The following is a 21,007-nucleotide window of genomic DNA, read 5'->3' on the forward strand; positions in this document are numbered from 1 at the left end:
GTTTTGAGCATGACGCAAGAGATATGTGTATGTTCCATCAAGGTCTTTTTCCATTGCTTTTGTGAGTGTCCAAGTCTCAGCTCCGTAAAGCAGTATGCTTTCAGCTGTAGCTCGAAAGAACTGAGTCTTGAAACTTCTCGACATATTTGACCTCCAGATGTTATCCATCTTTCTCATGGCTGACCATGCCTTGGCTTTCCTGATATTTATATGAATACGTATATAAGCAAAACCCTAACTGTGTACATTTCACTGTACTTGGATGCTCCTTATAAGTATACAGGTTCTATAAAGGTACTAGTGATACAACAAGGTATTCAATAAAGATACTTTGGGTGGTCACTATACACAGGTTTGGCTGTATCTTGGTGGTCACTATACACAGGTTTGGCTGTATCTTGAATGGTTACTATACACAGGTTTGGCTGAACCTTTGTTAGTCTTAATGCACAGGTTGACTCACGTTCAGTGGTCGCTATAAACAGGTTTGTGCCTTTTGTGGTCGTTTTATACAGGTTTGTCACGTTTTAATTCTATCCCATTGGGCCTCTTGCTCTTAAACCAGTAACTAAATCTCCTTGTCAACTGTTTAATTCATGTTTATGGTATGGATTATAATTAGCTCTATTTCAATAGAGGTCATTCACTCACCATGTGTAAGTCAGCGACTAGATTTGCTGATACTTGTAAACCTTTAGAACCTAGAAAACTGAAGAGGTCTCTGTTCTGTATAAGGAAAAGAGAAATATGTTTTTTTTGGTTAAAATTTCACTCAAGTTATTCCAATTTTCTGGGTCTCTATTAAACTATTTTGATTGGATAACGTTTTTTTTCTTTTTAATTGCATGCACAATTTAGTCGTTATTACTGATTCAGACTTTGAAGTCAAAATTCCTCCCCACCTATTAGTCAAATTAGTAAGATGCAACCTGTACATTACGCCAATTCCAGCATATTTTGTCTGCCTTATAGAACGTTTTACCATACCCAAACTTCACTATTTCAAAATGTTAGCCATTGATTGAAGTCGAAAAAAAATACTACAAAATTATGCACGATGAAATCTTTTGTCGTTGTGGGTTATGTAAACCACTGATAAATTGCCATTTCATGCATATTATTTAACAGATTGCATGCTTTCTATGTAAGATTTTGAGTGTACTTGATTTCAGCCTAACCAGTTGACAGTCCCCTCCCCCAAATATATTGCCAGTGAGCACAAAAAGGCCGCACATTTTTCGCTAATACTAAAACGATTGCGAAATGAGTGTTTCCTGCGAAAGTACAATAGGTGGCGTTATTACACACATAGCAGCTTGAACCAAGATGAGTGTAATAACTCAAATGCCTTTATAACCGAGTACCGGGGGATGTACTCAATACTTTTCAAACTTGTTCTACTCCCTGGGATCGGTTTAAACGGTTTAAATCTTTGTGGCAAATGAATTTGTGTTCGTTTACAACTCTGTCCGTAACCGCGCCATTCCTTTCAACGAACCTGGCGTCAGCTGAACATAGCGTCAAATAAACCTGTGGCACCCCCGGACAAAATGGCGGATGGCAAACATTTGAGCTTGCGTTCGTCTGAGCGGCTGTGTGATAAACGTGTCTGTGTGAGCCAACATCGGATTGCACAGCATTACATACAAACACAGTCTGACCAAGAAGGGTTTTATGTGCACATCATTTTTCGGAAAGGTAACGTACATTTTTTCAATCGTCGCGCATTCTCTATGTTTCAGTTTTGATTATTCAATATATTATTGGCAACATGATATCACTGTTTATGGCGCTGTGTCCTCTGTGTGTCTGATACATATGGGCTCGATTAAACTGGCTACAGTCGTGGAGTTCAAATTTGTCTTGTCTCAAGTGATTTAAATACATATTTCCGCAGATGATTTCGCGTGGGGCTCGAGTATCTAGCAGACAAATATATAATATACATGGTAATTGCTGTATAACCTGTATACATGTGTGTGTCAAAAATACAACACAACAACAACATGATGATTGTCATTTATAATCGTGAGACTATTATAGAGAAATACATAGGATTTGTTGCATATATTCTCATTTTACCCAAAATGAAAGACTGTTACAATTTGATTTATATCAATATAGATGATTTAAATGGATGTCAGAATGTTTGTGAACATTTTAAAACATATATGGATATATCCCTTTAGATTTCAAATGTCCATATTGGTGATTTAAATTCACATTAGGCTGACCACGAATATTTTCATTTTTTTTTATATATTTGATTTAAATCATTAATATTGACTAGTTAAATTCTAAATCACATATATGAGACATATATTTTCTACATACATGAATTTCTTTAAAATGTTCATGGACAGATCAACATTGATTTAAATTGCCAATCTTTAAATTCATCTTTTCTAATGAATATGACACATTACCCAAAAATTAATATTAATTTTGACTCTTATACTGCTTGTGTCAAAATACTAGTTTACCATGAAATAATAGAAAATCTTCCTAAATTCATTTTCGATTTAAATCATCAATAACGACAATCTAAATTTAGTTAAAATTTAATACATCCATGTATTTTAAAGAAAAAAAAATCATGGTTACCTTGATGTTGAAATTGTCACTAGTGATGATTTTAATCACTGTCAAAATATCAGTGTAAATTTCTAAAAATCATGGATATATCTGATTAAAATCTACTTGAATTTCAATCATCAATATTGATGATTTAAATCTGGAATGGAATATAAATAAATTTTAATGATTTATTGAATTAAACACCTTCCGCACCATAGTGGATTTCGCATATCGCATTTACCGATTGTCAAAATGTGACTCTGGTGCTGCAAAACCATGGCTACCAATTAGTGATGACACAGAATTTTGTGCTGAAGACATGTACGTAGTTATAGTTATTCAATGAAATGGTTTTCAACATTGTGCTGTTCATGCGCCACAGACACTTGCAAAAGGCCTCTAGGGTTGTGTTACACAGTATAAGCCATGGAAAATATCAATAGGTATGCAACTTCCATATGGTGGATCGCTTTACACCTAACAAATAAGGCTGTTTTTTTTAATAAAATCACACAATACACTCACTTAAAATAGCAACCCATTTAATTGTTAGACTCTTATTTATCCAATTATGTGAAGTTTTTGTGATAGAAAATTGAACGTCTCCATTGAGCAACTCAGCTTGAAAAACACAGTTTCTCCCTGACAAGTTTCGAATATTGATAGAAAGCGCTCTAGACAAAATATCATGCTAAATATAAAAACCAGAGTATAGTTATAACTACCAATAAATACTGTAAAACACTTCTTTTTAGCTAGCATGTCATTTTAGCTAATTTAGCTAACCTGTAATTTTGCTAATTCAAGATGTCGCTAATTTATATTTTCGCAATGAGATTATTGGCATTTTAGCTAAAATAACATTTTGTTAATTCATGTATTGTGTCAGATTAGCTAAAATGGCATGTAGCTATTTCAATGTGTTTTACAGTACCGGTATGTCATCTTGCAGTCTGCAAATGACTTCTTGTTGTGTCTGGCTCTCGTTACTGTGATCCGAAACTACTGTGAAATCAATTTCCATTAACCAATCACCATCAATATCATAAAACTTGGTACATAAGTGCCTTACATTGCTAAAGACCTTATTAGTTTTAGATTTAGTTTTAAATTTAAGCATACATTACCATTTACCTAATTTGCATAATATGCATATTCTTCACATTTCAATGAAACTTGGTACATACATGATTAGTGTAATGTTGAAAACCATTCTTCCGTTTGCAAAACTGTGTTATAAACAAAAAACTATATAATAAGCATGTAATTCGTTCTTTCCCCATTCAGAACAGTCCAACACAGACATCTTCGCTAGCCAATTGGTTCTTACTGCTTAAGATATGCAATTACCTATGCGATCTCGCACAGTATCGTGTAGAGGCCTATTGGTCAAAGACACAGGTCGTGCGATTCGAACGATGAACACAGACTACTTTCTTGTTTTCTACTTGTACATGTAAATGGCAAATGGTTAATCGCGGGTGTTGAGATCAAAGCAAAAATTGCGACTTATTAAGGGTCATGACTTATCGAGGGTTGTGACTCACCGAGTGGTCCTGTGAAAGGGGGGTGGGGGTGGGTTATTGATTGATAAATTGATAAAAGCCCCGTACACACATGAGAATTGTCCATAAAACAACATCAAGGCACATGACAAAATGGATGTGAACTGGAACTAAACTGTCCTTGTTACAAGACTTGTTTTATTATAGCATTAACGAAATAGTGACACATGTCCACATGTTTGTTTTATTCTTTGCAGGAAAAGGTGTATTTGCTGGAAAGAATTTTTTCAAGGGAGACTTTCTTGTACAGTATGATGGGGAACTCTGTGATGCCAGAGAGGGTTATATACGTGAATATACAATGCCAAGTGTATTTAGATATTTCTTTCACTACAAGAAGAAGGAATATTGGTAAGTGCTGTAACATTTAATAAATTTGATAATATTAGGCCTTAAAAAACTATATATCTGGTCAGATTGTGAACTACCCAAAAAAATACACGTTATTTTATTTCTCCCTTATTTCACCACTGGACAGCACCCTCTGTTGATTAAATTGATTACACCTACAATAGCATGTGTTATTTTTGTTTTTTGTTTGCCACGTCCTGGAATGCCATTGGTTGAAAAATGCATTTGATTGACCCGACATGCAACTCATCTCAAAGTTGCATATCCCATATTTTATAAATCTTTGATAATATGATATTATTACAAGTATATTTATGAGGTTATTACAAGTATTCATAACGAAGGTGAAGCTGTGACCAATGAGTTACAAAGGGCATTGTGACTGCATAATGTCTTGAGAGCATAGTTTGCGGTATCCTTGTGCACTGTGACCTTGTTGATATGTTTACTATTATAATAATGAAGCACATAATACACAGGATTTGTTTTGATTGGGAGACATTCATTCATTATAAAAGTGTTCATATTAAGGAGGTACAGTGTATATTATTAATAATTGTTTTGTTATGTGTCCGTCATGTATCAGAAATCATTCCTTATTTAGAATTGGCATTCCCTAATAAGGTAGGATCAAATATGGCATGTGATACTGGTCATAAAATAATGGAATGCTGTAATTTATATAAATATGATGACAGATGTACTACCGGTATATTGACAGCATCATGCAAGACCACTATTGTGACCACATTTCAACAATAAGCCGTGTTATGGTAATGTGGTGTATAAAAAGATTCTTCCACTCTCGACAGTTAAATAAATAGGTGATTTTCCGAACAATTGCGAGATCTTGCGAGATGCATGAAAGACGCGCGTCGAACGTCTGCCGCAAAAATCGAACGATTTGATTTTGAACTAGAATTTCTTTATTTCGCAGCTTACATTGACCGGCCGATCTTCAACAGAGGAATATTGCTTCCGAATACCCTCACTTAATCGAAATTGCCTATCATCAAATGTGAACAGCACATTATTAAGCATAGAAATGTCCCCGAAATACTTTCGCATTTGTCGAATCCCACGCGATGTTTGACGCGACTACGACGCTATGACCTTTGTTTGTCCTGCTTTTACGTTCGATTTCACGCGTAACGCGTGATTCTCGCAGTGTACGAAAAATGGTCTATTAAATATATTGTTTTTGTCCTGATTGTACTTTGAACATTGCTATAATACTTTTGCATTGCTTTCATCATTTAGGAATGCCAATGAACTATGCCCACAAAACAATTAACATTTGTTAACAAAAAACAAGAAATAAATAAGAAAACTGTGTTTTCTGTTTCATTTTCTTTATCCAAAAACCAGCGATAAGCAGCATTGTTCTAAGCAATTGTTATTGTGTAATCCTTCAATCTGCTTTTCCGGCCGACAAATGTATTGATTTTCAAAAGTAGAAAAAAAAAATGCTAACAATAATTTTCATGAACAGCTATATTTAAAACTTTTTTTTTTATGTCAAGTATCAGCCGTGTAAACCCTGCAATGAAATCAATGTCAATGATCTGATGTCAATTTTGAGCCCTATTGAACAGCTATTGCTTCAAACCAAAGATACAACTTTTTTTATAGCATCATTATCACAGTTATTGGCCTAGACTGAGGCTGACATAAGAAACTATGAGGCTAATAAGACCCTTGGTGGACAATAACTGATCGGCTGAAGTGAAAGCCAATATCTTTTTAGCTCCGCTGTCGACTTTGTCGAGCGGAGCTTATCATAAGAGTGATTGTCCGTTGTCGTCCGTGTCAATGTTTTACTTTTTCGACTTCTTCTTGAAAACAACAAGCCTGAATGCTTTGATACTTGGTGTATATGTACCTTGGGTAGACCTCTCTCAGATTTGATATCTTCAATTCTCTAATTTTGGTGAATATTTTTCTCATTTTTGGTAAAAAGTGATATTTTCAACTTCTTGTTAAAAAACGCAAGTCCAATTGCTTTGATATTCCATATATAGGTACTACATGTGGACCACTCTCAGATTTGTTCATTTTGTAATGATAGCTTCAATTTTCTAATTTTGGTGAATATTTTTGGTAAAAAGTGATTTTTTTGACTTCTTGTTAAAAACCTCAAGTCCAATTGCTTTAATATTACATATATAGGTACTAAATGTGGAGCTCTCTCAGATTTGTTCATTTTGTAATGATATTTTTAATTTTCTAATTTTGGTGAATATTTTTGTCATTTTTGGTAAAAAGTGATATTTTCGACTTCTTGTTGAAAACCGCAAGTCCAATTGCTTTGATATTCCATATATAGGTACTACATGTGGACCTCTCTCAGATTTGTTCATTTTGTAATGATAGCTTCAATTTTCTAATTTTGGTGAATATTTTTGGTAAAAAGTGATTTTTTCGACTTCTTGTTAAAAACCTCAAGTCCAATTGCTTTAATATTACATATATAGGTACTACATGTAGACCTCTCTCAGATTTGTTCATTTCATGATGATATCTTTAATTCTCTAATTTTGATGAATATTTTTGTAATTTTTGGTAAAAGGTGATATTTTCGACTTCTTGTTGAAAACCGCAAGTCTAATTGCTTTGATATATTATACATATAGGTACTACCGGATTCGGCTGATACCCCGCCCATTCTAAACTCCGCCCATGGGCGATGTTTCAAATAGTGGGCGATGTTTTGGTCCACACATTGCCTGACTGAACCAACAAACATTTTTACAGACCCCAATTTTCCCGTCCGACATCTTGTATCGAGCGCGCTATTTCAAATATGACGCTAAAATAATTCACTGTGAAGCCGAAAAGCATTAAAAACTTCAATAAAACCAAAGCTGTCAACGAATTGTTGTTGCGTATTATTACACTCGAACAAAGTCTACGCTTGAAAAGAATGTTATTTACGAAGTTTAAAATACTCAAGCCTTCCTGGTTCGAGCCTCTTGGTTGTTATCAGTAATGTTTAATCTTTGTCTGTATCGCATTCCAGACAAAATGTCGGTAAACAAGAAATGGGCGAACTAAAATGTCTCCTGCGTTTCACATGCGACATGATTATTAAAAAACACAGAGTTAAGCGATCATGTACGTTCTATAAAGCTAACCTTGTACACATAATCTTGTACTGACGTGTTTTTTCTCCAAAAAAGACGTTCTCTTTCAGTTAACCCCCAGTTAATAGCTCTTCCTGTTCATGGTATTTGTGAGAGTTGAAAGATTTTTTGAACACATGACAAGTAACTATATTGATTTACGCATGTTACGTCATGTACGTTCTATAAAGCTAACCTTGTACACATAATCTTGTACTGACGTGTTCTTTCTCCAAAAAAGACGTTCTCTTTCAGTTAACCCCCAGTTAGCTCTTCGCGTTCATGATATTAGTGAAAGTTGAAGGATTTTTTGAACACATGACAAGTAACTATATTGATTTACGTACGTTACGTCATGTACGTTCTATAAAGCTAACCTTGTACACATAATCTTGTACTGACGTGTTTTTTCTCCAAAACAGACGTTCTCTTTCAGTTAACCCCCAGTTAGCTCTTTGCGTTCATGGTATTTGTGAGAGTTGAAATATTTTTTGAACACATGACAAGTAACTATATTGATTTGCGTCAAGCTGGGTGGCTCGAATTTAAATATCAGTGCGTGAACTCAAACGCGTGGTTATTAGAGTTCAGTCGAAATGTACGTGAATATTTCGATCGAAGTGCGCTGTCCAGAGTTTATTATATTATAGTAAAATTTAACTTGACGCATGGTATGGTTTATATTCACTTCATTTCGAATAAAAAAAATCACCATTGGAACATTGGTGAATCACAAGTATTTAAAATATGTTCTCGACTTTCCGTAGATACCCGACTATTTTTAATGATTTAAATGCGCCAATGTTTATGTTTGCGTAATTATTACGAATGCAACGCATTATCAAGTCGGTAATATTGAAATATTCACAGACGCAATACCCCGGGTCAGTGCCCTAACAATAGTAAAAATTAACTTGAGTTTGCGTAATTATCATGAAAGCAATACATTTAATACAAAGTTGAAATATTCAGAGCTGGTACAATATTGTAAACAAATTTGCGTAATTAGAAAAGCAGTGCACTAAGTAAACGACGTTGATATATTCAAAGCCAGTACAGAGTTGCATACAAGTTGCGTAATTACAGTACCGTCGGATATAATAAAAATTTTACTAGATCGACGCGCGGACCGCAAAAGAAAAAGGTTGCTAAGATAACGCGCACTTGATGCCAGCATCGCCGCGCAGCAAGTTTCGCAAAGAAGTACTTCAAAATTATGTCGCTAATCACTCGGTTGTCGCATCGTGTGTTGTGTCATGTCCATGATGCACCCCGTTTCGACTTTGAATTGCTTTTCCTTCTTAGTGCATGTTCTTGTTCACGTAAAATTCGACCTCTCACCAATGTATTAAAACACTTTGAATTTATACTTTGCATGATTATATTTGGTCAACGCGAAACATTATTTTTTCTAGACCATTTCTATCAACGCAGGGTTATTTTTTTTAGACAAGATGGGCCTCGTAATATCTGCCAAAAGATCGCCTTTTGGTCCACATTTTTCTAAAAAAAAATCGAATCCTCCATAAGATCGCCCAGGGCGGGGTATCGGCCGAATCCGGTACATGTGGACCTCTCTCAGATTTGTTCATTTTCTAATGATATCTTCTGTTCTTTAATTGCCATGTGCATTGCTAACAGCGGAGCTATCTCAGCCGACAGGCTGCTTGTTTAATTCATTAATATACTAAAATAGAACAAGAAGACAACTTTTAAAGATTAGTTAAAACCAATATGTTGCCGTATACTTTGTATCATCAGCAACAATTGTCATAGATAGACGTTATGACATAAGAGGCCAGGAACACACACCATAGTCTGGGATAGGCCAATATCACTATTTATCATGTGACTGCTTTTGACCAATTACATTGTCTGTGTCATACTTGAGGGGTAATAAAGTCCAATAATTGTGTTTGTCTTATCTTGCAGCATTGATGCTACTTCAGAACCCATGGATGGCCCAAAGTATGGGAGGCTCATCAACCACAGTCAAAAACCCAATTCTAAAATGAAGGTTTTGGAACTAAAGGGACGTCCTTATCTCGTTCTGTTTGCCTTGAGGAATATTTCTTGTGGTGAGGAAATAGTATACAGAAAGGTAGGCAAATTATTAAGGTCACTTGCAACCATTCAACCTATTGAATAAAACCAACAAATTTATATTTTGTTTTGGTGTGTTTTAAAATTGTAACGTATCGTAAAAATCATAATTGAGGCCGCAGCTTTAATAGAAGCCACACCCCTAACTTGAGACAATGTTTCTTAATTGTTGAAGTTTTGATCACAGAGAAACCCTGCAATGTAAGCCGCACTCTAAACTTTCACAAACCTGTGTGCCACACAAACCAAATGGGGACCAAATATTTCAGAAAAAGATATACCCTGTATAATCTCTAATTTAGGCATCATTTTGAAACATTTCAATCTTTCTTGACATCTAGATTAGAGTCTAATTCAGGTTTTCTGTAGTCATTGACACCTATTCAAGAGTATGATGTTTATTGTGGCTAAGTGTGAATGGGTAAACTTTGTTTCGGCAATGAGCTGTCAACACCAAAAAAAGTGTTAAATTCTTCTTCGATGCTCAGTTTATGTTTCAAAAACAATTAATTTCTTGATTAAAAAAAAACATGACGTTTTCCCATCAAAATCAAAGCCAAACGATCGCACAACAACATCGGAGAATCTCTTTCGTGTTGCGTTGACCCTGAAGTCACTGTCATTAACATATTTAAATGAGCTATGGTAATTTGAACATGTTGGCACCATCCTGCATTTTGATTTGTTAATCGGCGACTTGATCAATTAGGTCAAAGAAAGTTTCAGGTCAACTATTTTATGAAAAAACCTGGTGAATATCATATCTCATCGAACATTTACATGTGACAGAAATCATTCACTTACTATGAAACTAAGTTGAATTTTACTTGCATTTCATAACAATTCAACGAGTTTACTTTTGTACGTTATTATAATCACTACTGACTGAGTACTTCTCAACAGTTGCAACACAAGGAAGTTAGTCACTTGTGAAACACAGCATGACCGGATTGCGCTACAATACAGTGATCATTTGCTACTAAGCAATGCATTCATGTTTATTTTTATTTGAAACTTCTTTTAAAATATATTTTTCATTACCACAAAATTAAAAAAATAAATGTATATTACATTAAAAATGCTTTTTAATGTTCATATGAACAGATTTTTGATTGACTGTAATTTTTCAACATTTCGTGATGCCTATTTTAGAAGCAAATTAAAGCCTTTCATTCTTGACGTCTACATTACACTGATGATATACGTTACCATAACCTGCAAAAATATTATATTATTTTTTGTTCATTGTGCTGTATGTTATACAGTGTGAATTTACTCTGTGTACAAGTTTGTGTGTGAAAATCCATAAAAGCATTTAGAATTGCAACAAAGTTTCTTTTAAGTTGCAACTGAATGTTGTGCATATCATTAGCATATCATTATCCTTTCAGGCCTTTGTTTTCTGAAAAATTGTCCCACTGTTACTCAAGTGAAGTGAATGCCCCAATTAAAGCAGCCCAGACTTCATGCATCTGAATTCAGCCATTAAAAAAATTGAATTTTAATTAAAACTGCGGCCTCAATTATGATTTTTATGGTAATTTACACAGTCTTTGGGTCTGAAAACATGCAACTATCAGAATTCATGTTGAAGAATTATTTCACTTTCTCTATATTGGAACTGAATCTCAGTTATGTGTGGTAGGATTTGATTTAAACTTGGTACATACATTACACAATAGTACCTTTATTTTTCAGACATGCCTGGACCAATCAAATTTAAAATTTAAAGTTTACACATACATATTAGACATCATATCAAACAAACAAGCATTTTTGTCACCATCCAATCCAACGAAAGCATGCTGGTCGACATTATGAATGTCAAATCCGAAGTCATGTGATATGTCGCTCCTATGAAACAAACAGGTACTACAAAACAATGTATGCCATTGGCAATGACTTGTATATTTCTTGGACTTGGTAACTCATTGGAACTATGTAATACAATTACCTGTTTAAATCTGGTCTAAATTGTGGAAATTTGGTGTAATATTGAATTAATCAAGATATAACCCTTCTCACTAACCTCACTATCCCATAAGTTCCCAGGGACTTCTTCTTTTATTGAATTTGATTTTATACTTTGCACAATATCCTGATGAAAATACATGGTCACCTGACTACTTATCGCACACAAAATGTGTGTCATATATCCTATCAATTAGAATGGTGAGTTTTGAGCTTTCTTAACATTGGTTTCCAAAGTAGAATCATAATATTATGCAGTTATGAACAATTATTAGGAAATTCTGATAAATACTTTTTAATTTCTGTTAAAAAGTTTAAAAACTATTTCTCATACTAAGGGAATTTAAAAGTTCATGCTATTTGTTTTTATCAGTACACTACAGTCCGGGCGTAACTCCAAAGCTGGCTACATGTATCAGCTTTATTTTCATAAAAAACTTTTTTAAATGAGTGCCACTGATTTCAATAAGTTCAACTTATTTTTTGTAGAATTAACATTGACTGACAAACACGTTTATGTCTTTTTTCCAGGAACAAATAGAGAAATCTGCTTGCGGAAAAATTGAATTGCATACAGGAATACATGAAGATCCATTGAATGTGTCTGATCAATCAATGACTGGGGAGAATGATTTGCATCCAAGCAGACGTGCTGACCAGCTGCAAGCCAGTAACATGAGTCAGGAATCTAGTGAGAGTATTTTGTTACAAAGTAGTTACAGTGACCAGAATTCTGCCTGTGACAAGACTACAGAATTATCACTTGGTGTGAATAACTATATGGCGAGATACACATGTGATGATAAGTTTACTGAAGGTAATACATCTGAACAATCCACATCAAGGGAAAACATATTAGTCACTGCAAGAGTTAATGACAAGCTGGCTGCCAAATACTCGTTTACTTTAAGAAATACAGACTTCCTGTATGCTTCTGACACAACTGAGGAATCAGTATCGAAAGAAAAAAATGATTCATTTCCAGAAAGATGTGTTGATCACTTGAATGTCTGTGATGCAACTGAGGGATTAACCACTTGGAAGATGGAACTTCTGCCAAAGAATTGTGCTGACAATCTACCCAAAGAAACTGTTGAGGAAGACACATCTTATGACAATTATTTGCAACCTAAGACAGGTCAAAGTGTTTGCAAAAGTAATATTAAAATTGAACCTATAACACAAAACTGTGATGTGAATGAAAAATCAGTATCTAGGGGAAATGTCTTGTTCCTACAAAGAGGTGTTGATCAGTTGACTGTCAATGATGAGATTGAGGGAACAACTATTCAAAGGACTGAATTGTTGTCAATGAATTGTAATGACCAGCTTCCTGTAAATGACACAGTTGAAGAAACCATTTCTGGCGAAAATAGATTGCAGCCACGAATATGTAGTATTGTCAAATTTTCACGAAAGGACATTAAAAGTGAACCTATAACACAGGGCTCTGGCATTGAATCAGTATCTGGGGAAAATGACCAGTTTCCAGGAGAGTGTAATGATCAGTTGACTTTCTGTGATGCAGATGATGAAGCTGCCACTCAGAATACTGAATTTCTTCTGCCAAAGAATTGTACTGACCAGCTGCCTGTTAGTGACACAGCTGAGGGGGACATTTCTCATGACAAAAGACTTCTACCAAAGAAATGGAGATGTGTTTCACAAAGTGACATTAAAGTTGATTCTACATGTACACCACAGAATTGTAAATTTGTTCAACCAGTATTAGGCAGCCGGTTGACATTATCACCAAGTACAGTCAATATGACAGTTAGCCATCAAAGAGATAGCTATGCCTACAAAACTGGTATACATCAATCGGAATATGGTCCCCAGTCTGCAGCCTCATCTTTTGCATGTTTTGATGACAATTTGGACTGCTGCCATCAAGATATTGAACACAGTTTGTCACAAAGTCAGTGCATTGATCGCCTTTCTGTCAGTGACACAAAGACAGAATCATCATTTAGTAAGGATAAATTCATGTATGTGGTGAGATGTACGTGTGATAATCATTGTACCACTAGTGACACTATGGAACAATCTACATCTGGGAAAAGCATATTACTTGCAGAAAGATTTAGTGACCGGCTGTCTGCCACTGTGGATTCATCATCTATTGAAAATGTATTTCCTGCAAGAAGAAGTGACTACATACTGTATGTTTCTGGCACGACTGGAGAATTAGTATCTGGAGAAAATGACCAATCAGAATCAGTATCTGGGGAGAATGTCTTTTTGTCACAAAGTGGTGTTGATCAGTTGACTGTCTGTGATGCAACTGAGGAATCAGTCACACTGAAGACTGAACCTTTATCATTAAATTGTGCTGACAAACTACCTGTCAAAGACACAGTTGAAGAAGCCATTTCTCATGAGAATGGATTGCAACCAACAAGATATAGAGGTAACATTAAAGTTGAACCTATAACACAGAACTGTGATGTGAATAACGAATCAGTAAGTGGTGTGGATCAGTTAACTGTTCGTGATGAGTCAAAGGGATTACCCACTCAGAAGACTGAATTGCTATCAAATGATTGTGTTGACCGGGTTTCTGTTGATGACACAGTTGAAGAAACAAGCAAATCTGATAGGCAACAATCTGCATATACTACCTCCTCTACACATCTTGATAATCGTTTGAACAGCTGCCAGCAAGAAAGTTGGATATCTGATTTAAAGGATGAATCACATACTTCTATGCTTCTGAAAGAATCTGCTATGAGTGTGCATCCACCAACTCAACTACAAATAAGAAAAGATCAACAAGTTGACAGTTTTGGTAATAATGGAGAAAGCTATGATGTTGACAGTGACTGTGTTGATTCCGTGGAGGATCCTGATTTTATACCCAGCAGTTTTGAGGTTGTTAATGCCGTGTCACGGTTAAGTTGGTCAAATGAGACAAATGGTATAGAGACAAAAGTATGTGGTCTCCCAAAGAAAACGGATGATCCAGACATCCAAACACATTTTTGCAGCAAAGATACCCTCCCGAATTCACAGAATCAAAACCCAGAAGACATGCAACAAGTTGTGGTGTCTGCAATACAATCACATGATTCCCTGTTCAAGAAGGCTTCACACACGGATATGCATCATTTTAAGAAAAAATCAAAGAAATTAAAGTCACAATCATCTTCAGTTCCGAATGGTGTTGTTGTTCTTACATCAAATAATACCAATGTTAAAAAAGTGTGGGATAAACCTCTTTACTGTCCTTATTGTAGGCGGAAGCTAGCTGGAAAGTTATCGAGACATTTGGCACTAAAACACAGAGATGAACCCGAAGTCTGTTGTGCTTTGAGCCTTTCAAAAGGAAGTAAAAAAAGGAAATTGTGTTGGCAAAAGCTGATAAACAAAGGAAACCATTTGCATAATGTTGAAGTGCTAGAGAAAGGAAGGGGATACATCATTCCTTACAAGAGACCACCATTTCGTATTGCTGCCAGGGAATACATTCCATGTCCAGCTTGTATTGGCTACTTCATTAGAAAGAATCTTTGGAGGCATCACAAAGAATGTTCTGTCCGACTTGCGGAACAGGAGACATGTGACACAAGTGCTAACAAAGAAGTGCTAACAAAGAAGTTGAAGTCAAAATCTGGGTCGTCATCATCTTCAACTCAAAATGGTGTGGTTGTTTTAACATCAAATAATGACAGTGCAAGAAGAGTGTGGGATAAACCTCAATACTGTGTCTATTGTAAGCAGAAGCTAGCTGGAAAGCTACCAAGACATTTAGAAGTAAAACACAGTGACGAGCCTGAAGTACACTTTGCTTTAAGCTTTCCAAAAGGAAGCAAAAAAAGAAAATTGTCTTGGCTAAAGCTCTCAAACAAAGGAAACCATATACATAATGTTGAAGTGCTGGAGAAAGGAAGTGGATATCTCATTCCTTGCAAGAGACCACAATTTCATGTTGCAGCCAGTAAATACATTCCTTGTCCAGCATGTTTTGGCTACTTCATTAAAGGAGATCTTTGGAAGCATTACAAAGAATGTCCTATTAAACTATCAGAATGTAAAACAACTAATACAAACGGCCGTAGGATACAAGCGAAAGGTGCAATGCTACTGCCTCAGAGTGGAAATGTAAGTAAGAGCTTTAAGGAACAAGTACTTGCTGCAATGAATCAGGATGAAGTCACCATTGCATTAAGAAATGATGACTTAATAGTAAAGTATGGAACACTTGAATACAAGAAAGTTGATCCTCTCTCAGAAAGGCTCCTATTTGTTAAACAAAAACTTAGGTACCTTGGAAGACTTCTGTTGAGCATTAGAAATATAGTAAATGCCCCAATATCTTTAAGGGAATGCATCCATCCGTCAAAATTCCAGATGATACAAACAGCTGTACAAGATATAAGTGGCAATGATGCAAGCAAGCCGGGTACCAAACAGTCTATAGTCGTTAAAATAGGATATGGTCTGAAGAAATGTGCTACCATTTGCGAGGTTGATGCAATTAAGAGTGGAAATAGTGAAAATGAAAGAGCTGCCAATGAGTTTCTGAAACTCTGTGATATGGAATGGTTGCATAAAAACAGCATGCATGCATTACGACCAGCAGCAGATTCTAAGCTCAGTAAGTACATCTACTGCTTGTATTGTTTGCTAATATTTAACTATTCTAGACTATTTTTTTTAAGTAATTGTTTTAATTACTTTTTTGGCGTAGTCCAAAACGTAAATTTGACTCAAGATGGCCAACTGATGGCCATTGTGTCAGTTCCCATTCAGATGTAGTCCAAAACAGAAGCTTTGTAGCCTATGCGACTCTTTTCATATGCATGTGCATTGATTTGGTAATCCGATCAAGAATGGCTGACTGCTGGCCCCCTTTTTTTATCTAAAAATACACTGAAATAGATTTTCTTTTCCTAGACACTCCTGTCATGAATTTGTTTTTGCGTATCTGTTGACCGACTTAATTAGCTGATTATTAGCTGAATTGCTGTGTTATGTCTGTCATCGTTTAGGTCTATTTGAAGTTTTGGACGGAACTTGGCTCAGAGTCTTTTTACTGCTTTGTAATTGGTTAGAGTTTTGAAAATGAATAAAGAGAGTTTGAGTTGGTCTTGGCGAATACTCCACGATAGACGCAGTAGAGAGAGAGTGCAGTCCTGGGCAGTCGAGAGTCCAGTCCTGGGCGAGTCTTGGTTCAGCCTTGTGAGAGTCTTGGGGACTTTTCCCCAGGGTGCTGTGTCTTATAGAGTGCTCCAAAAGATCGACTAAGACGAGAGCTGAAACGTATTTCGTTGTGTGTGCCTTATTTGACTGTAAAGTTAAAGTGACTTTCCCGATCCCGTACCTCAAGGGGACGAGATAGAGAGACGAGACGAGTTTCCCCCCTGACAATGTGGAGAACCCCGAGGAAGAGAATTTCCCCCTGATACTCCCATTCCAATTTGTTTAAGATTTGTTAGTCACTGTTTTAACTTGTAACTGTCTGTCCATCAATTGTCAATTTTTTGTTCAAATTTGGTAAATATATTATGCATGTTTTGGGAATGAATCAAATATTCAAATGTCCGTCTTTGTCATTTTTGTCCCACGGTTACTTGTTTGAACATATATTGAGCAAATTTTTAGAGACGTTTGATGGTTGAACATGCTTTTTGCATTTAGATTTGCTAACTTGTGTATTTGAAGAATGCACATAATATTTCAGACTACCACTTTTAACCTTTGTATCATGGCATACATATGCACATGCAGTCAGTTTGTCGTCCAATCCTGCTGGCACTATTTAGAAATTGCACATGTGTAATATAAATTTTAAACGCATTAAATGTCTGCAATGTTGGCCATGGGGACTGTGCTATGCACGGGTTGTTATATATCTAAAGTTTGTAATAGTTCTGCTATGTTTCAAGGTGATCATAATATCTTGTCGTTTACAATGACTTGTTGACTTTATTGTAGGTTTGAAAGATCAAGATAAAATTCGAATGAAACAAAATTCATGCAAGCAGTTATCCAAAAAGAAAGCAACAGATCAGAAAAAACGGAAAGGTACTTATTGCTTTTTTTATATGTCACTAAATCTTGACCAGTGCGGGGCTCTCCATGCTTTCTATTTCTAGTTCGTGCACCTGTTCTAGAGATAGTCCTCGAAAATGGTAAATGTAATTCCTAGTGCAAGTTAATCTTCTTGGCCTCTGTTTCCAAATACCTTTTGCATTGTTGTTGCCTTTGCATTTCATATACTTTGCATCAAAGTCGCATCACTGTAGTAGGAAATAGTCGCATAATAACTGCCTGAATTAGGTTGCATAGCAATACATATTTATAATTGATTCATTGCAAATTTGTAACGTGAAAAAGATTGAGAGTGTACATCAATAGTTATTTATTGTAAACTTCATTTTATCAAAAATTTGATCAGGACAAACCAAATGAACGATCATAATGTCGCACAAATCCACAATTTAGATGGTCTTGTATAGTTTATCTGTGGATGTGTGAATTTCGATTTAACTTGTGAATCAGTGTCGACCACCAGTGTAGCTTGCATGTTTTATTTTGTTTCATGAATATTGTGCAAGTCTATACAGTCTATGCTAATTCCCAATATATTTAGAACACAAAATACATAGCTTGATTTAATCGTTTAATGGAAATGTTGAAGACAAACGCAGTACATAAAAAGGACAATAAATAATTTTATCCGAATGGTACCTTCTCCAATGTAATATTATTGAAACAAGCTCAAGATTATTTGTATACTGAATTTTATTTGTATTGCCCCAAGCAAGCTAAAGCTGATATGGATCTTTGAAACTCTGGTTTTATGTCCATTGATAAAAAATGAAAGCCGTGAGCTATTATCATTGCCAGCAAACAGTGAAAAACAATTGTTACAATATTTGGAGAACACCACCTGCTGAATTGCTGGCAATAACTGGAGCCACGTTCAGCATGAAATTAGTGACAATACATGGAGATATGAATTCAGTGCTTATTGATCTCTCACGATGCTAGATGAAGCTTTCAAGCTGTTTTTTCCCCATGATATCAATATTGATCGAAGGAGCCTGGCAATACCTGACACACCACCCTGTAGTATGCAAGCAGAGCTGCATGCTTTTGCTTGACTACACAGGATTTACAATATGTTTCCCTATATGTTGCATTTACATCGTTGGTCAATTGATGCATGCCTTCCTTTTTGTGGCACATTCCACACTCTGCTATTTGTGGGAAGAGTTTCACAATTATGCAACCTCATTTTTACACATTGATTGAGATGCAATTTTATTCTGAACTTTATTTTTGAAATTCCGTCTCTCTCGAGAATATACATTGGCATTTCTCAAGCGAATGAACCCATGTTCACAGGTAGTCCATGATCAAATTTACTTGTACACTGTATGTTGTCCAAAGTGACGTCACACAGTGATGCGTTAATATAAAGCTCACCTAAATATATCACTGACCATAACAATTAGAGTCATTTCTGCAGTATGTTTTGTATTTCCCCTGGTTTTGTATATTTTTCACCATTGAATTCATGAATCAGGATTTTATATGCATGCTCGTTTCTGGTTTGTTTCAGTACTGGGTGTTCGGGTACCTTGGAGTGCTAAGGAGAAGGCCGCTGTACAGAAATATTTCAAAACTCATATCTTATCGGATAAAATTCCCAGAGCGCACGAATGTGAAGATGCTAGGAAGCAATACCCAATTCTTTGTGATAGATCATGGAGATGTATAAAGTATTGTGTATATAACATGCTATCTTGCATAAAAAACAATAGAAGAAAACAAAAAACTCAATGATTAGAAGATAAATCCCTTCTAAGAAGACTTTTCTGATAGAGGACTTTATAGTCAGGGGAGTATGGGGTTTTTATTTGACTAAAAGAATTTTATTTTATAATACAGTATAGCCTAAAAGTTTATCAAAAGTGTATTATGCATTTGTTTTTGACAAAATTCAGTACACATGTACGCAAGTTGTTTGGAATTCTTAACTATTATTTGCATGACCTTTATGAGCTGTTTAATTACCAGCTTATCAATATTCATAATTTTACTCAAAACGTCATATAGCTCAAAAGCCAATGACGAACAACTCCTTCCAGATAGCTTAATGGAAAGCGTGTCTATCACTTCGCCCGTTGTGTGAGCTCTGATTTCAAACCCAGTCTCTTAAGCACAATTTATAATAGGCTTGAGGACATGTGTATATAAAGTCCTGCAAAGTTGCCTTCCGATCGCTCAAAAAGCACTAGGTAGGGTTTAAGATTAGTTTAAGCTGCATTAAATATTGATATGAATATTTTAGCTTGTAATTAATATTCGTAGAGTGCGAGCAACACAATATATTGTACACTGTATTTAATTGTGGTTTATAGTATATCAAGTCATTATAAACTCTTCAAATGAACATCACTTTTTTGTTATACGATTTTTGTTATTCTCCCTATTGTTTCATTAACATTATCTGGTGCATGGATAAGTCTCCATGGTACTGATTTTAATTTATTTGTTTGTGTGCTTTTCTCACCAAATCTAGGTGTATGTATATCGTTACTCTACTATTATATGGGAACGCGATATGTGTAAAATTGTAAGGTAGATTAAGTTGTTAATTGACATTGTACCACGTTTACTCGAATTTTGTTTCAAAATAAATAAAATCCATGTTCCAACACGTTTATATGCATATTATTCTGACATTTTACATGACCCATTATTGCTCGACTAAAATACAATGTACACAGTAGACAGAAGTACGACTCACACGCAATGGCCGTTATATTTACATCGCTTGTAAGAATTGCTCATGTGAACGCAAGATTACGGGACCCCTGCCTTTCAATTACGGGGCAAAACTTATGCCGACTTAACTTAAGAGATTACCTTTCAAGTGACCGAGATGTGTAGGTTACACGTTTCTCCAGTTAGCAAATGACATCTCATCAGTAAATGTATGGTGTTACGTTTACGTAGGGTATATTTCGCACAATTAACATAATACATTAATACGACTTCGTCTGTTCTATGGGTTTGGGGTGTTTACATTATTACAACATCATTCTGACTAGGAATGCATTTCTGTTAAACGACTGAGGTCTGACATCTGAGAAGTTTATCGTTTCAACTATAAACACCAGACATAAGACTATTGAATTGAAAGATTGGTAAAACATCGCTATTTATACGTAGTAGGCATATTTATAATTTCTCGTCAACTGAGAAGATGCCATTCAGTATGAAACTATGATGTATTCTCAGCACGTTTTGAATAAATTAAAACACTAAAACACATTATTTTGTAGCTAAAATTCAGAAATAAAT

General features: G+C 35.4%; 1 protein-coding gene across 1 annotated transcript; it reads left to right on the plus strand.

The window, feature by feature from the left end:
• The first annotated feature begins 1,541 nt into the window (after positions 1 to 1,541).
• On the plus strand, positions 1,542 to 20,360 carry LOC102806102 (uncharacterized). The gene is made up of 6 exons (XM_078011896.2): positions 1,542 to 1,698; positions 4,340 to 4,493; positions 9,548 to 9,716; positions 12,221 to 16,286; positions 17,627 to 17,716; positions 19,260 to 20,360. Exons 1-6 carry the CDS (start codon positions 1,551 to 1,553, stop codon positions 19,481 to 19,483), a joined length of 4,851 nt encoding a protein of 1,616 aa, XP_077868022.2. The 5' UTR covers positions 1,542 to 1,550; the 3' UTR covers positions 19,484 to 20,360.
• The last annotated feature ends 647 nt before the right edge of the window (positions 20,361 to 21,007 follow it).

The sequence above is a fragment of the Saccoglossus kowalevskii genome, chromosome 4, assembly GCF_978046115.1.
Source record: "Saccoglossus kowalevskii chromosome 4, keSacKowa6.1, whole genome shotgun sequence".
NCBI classification, from domain to species: Eukaryota; Metazoa; Hemichordata; class Enteropneusta; family Harrimaniidae; genus Saccoglossus; species Saccoglossus kowalevskii.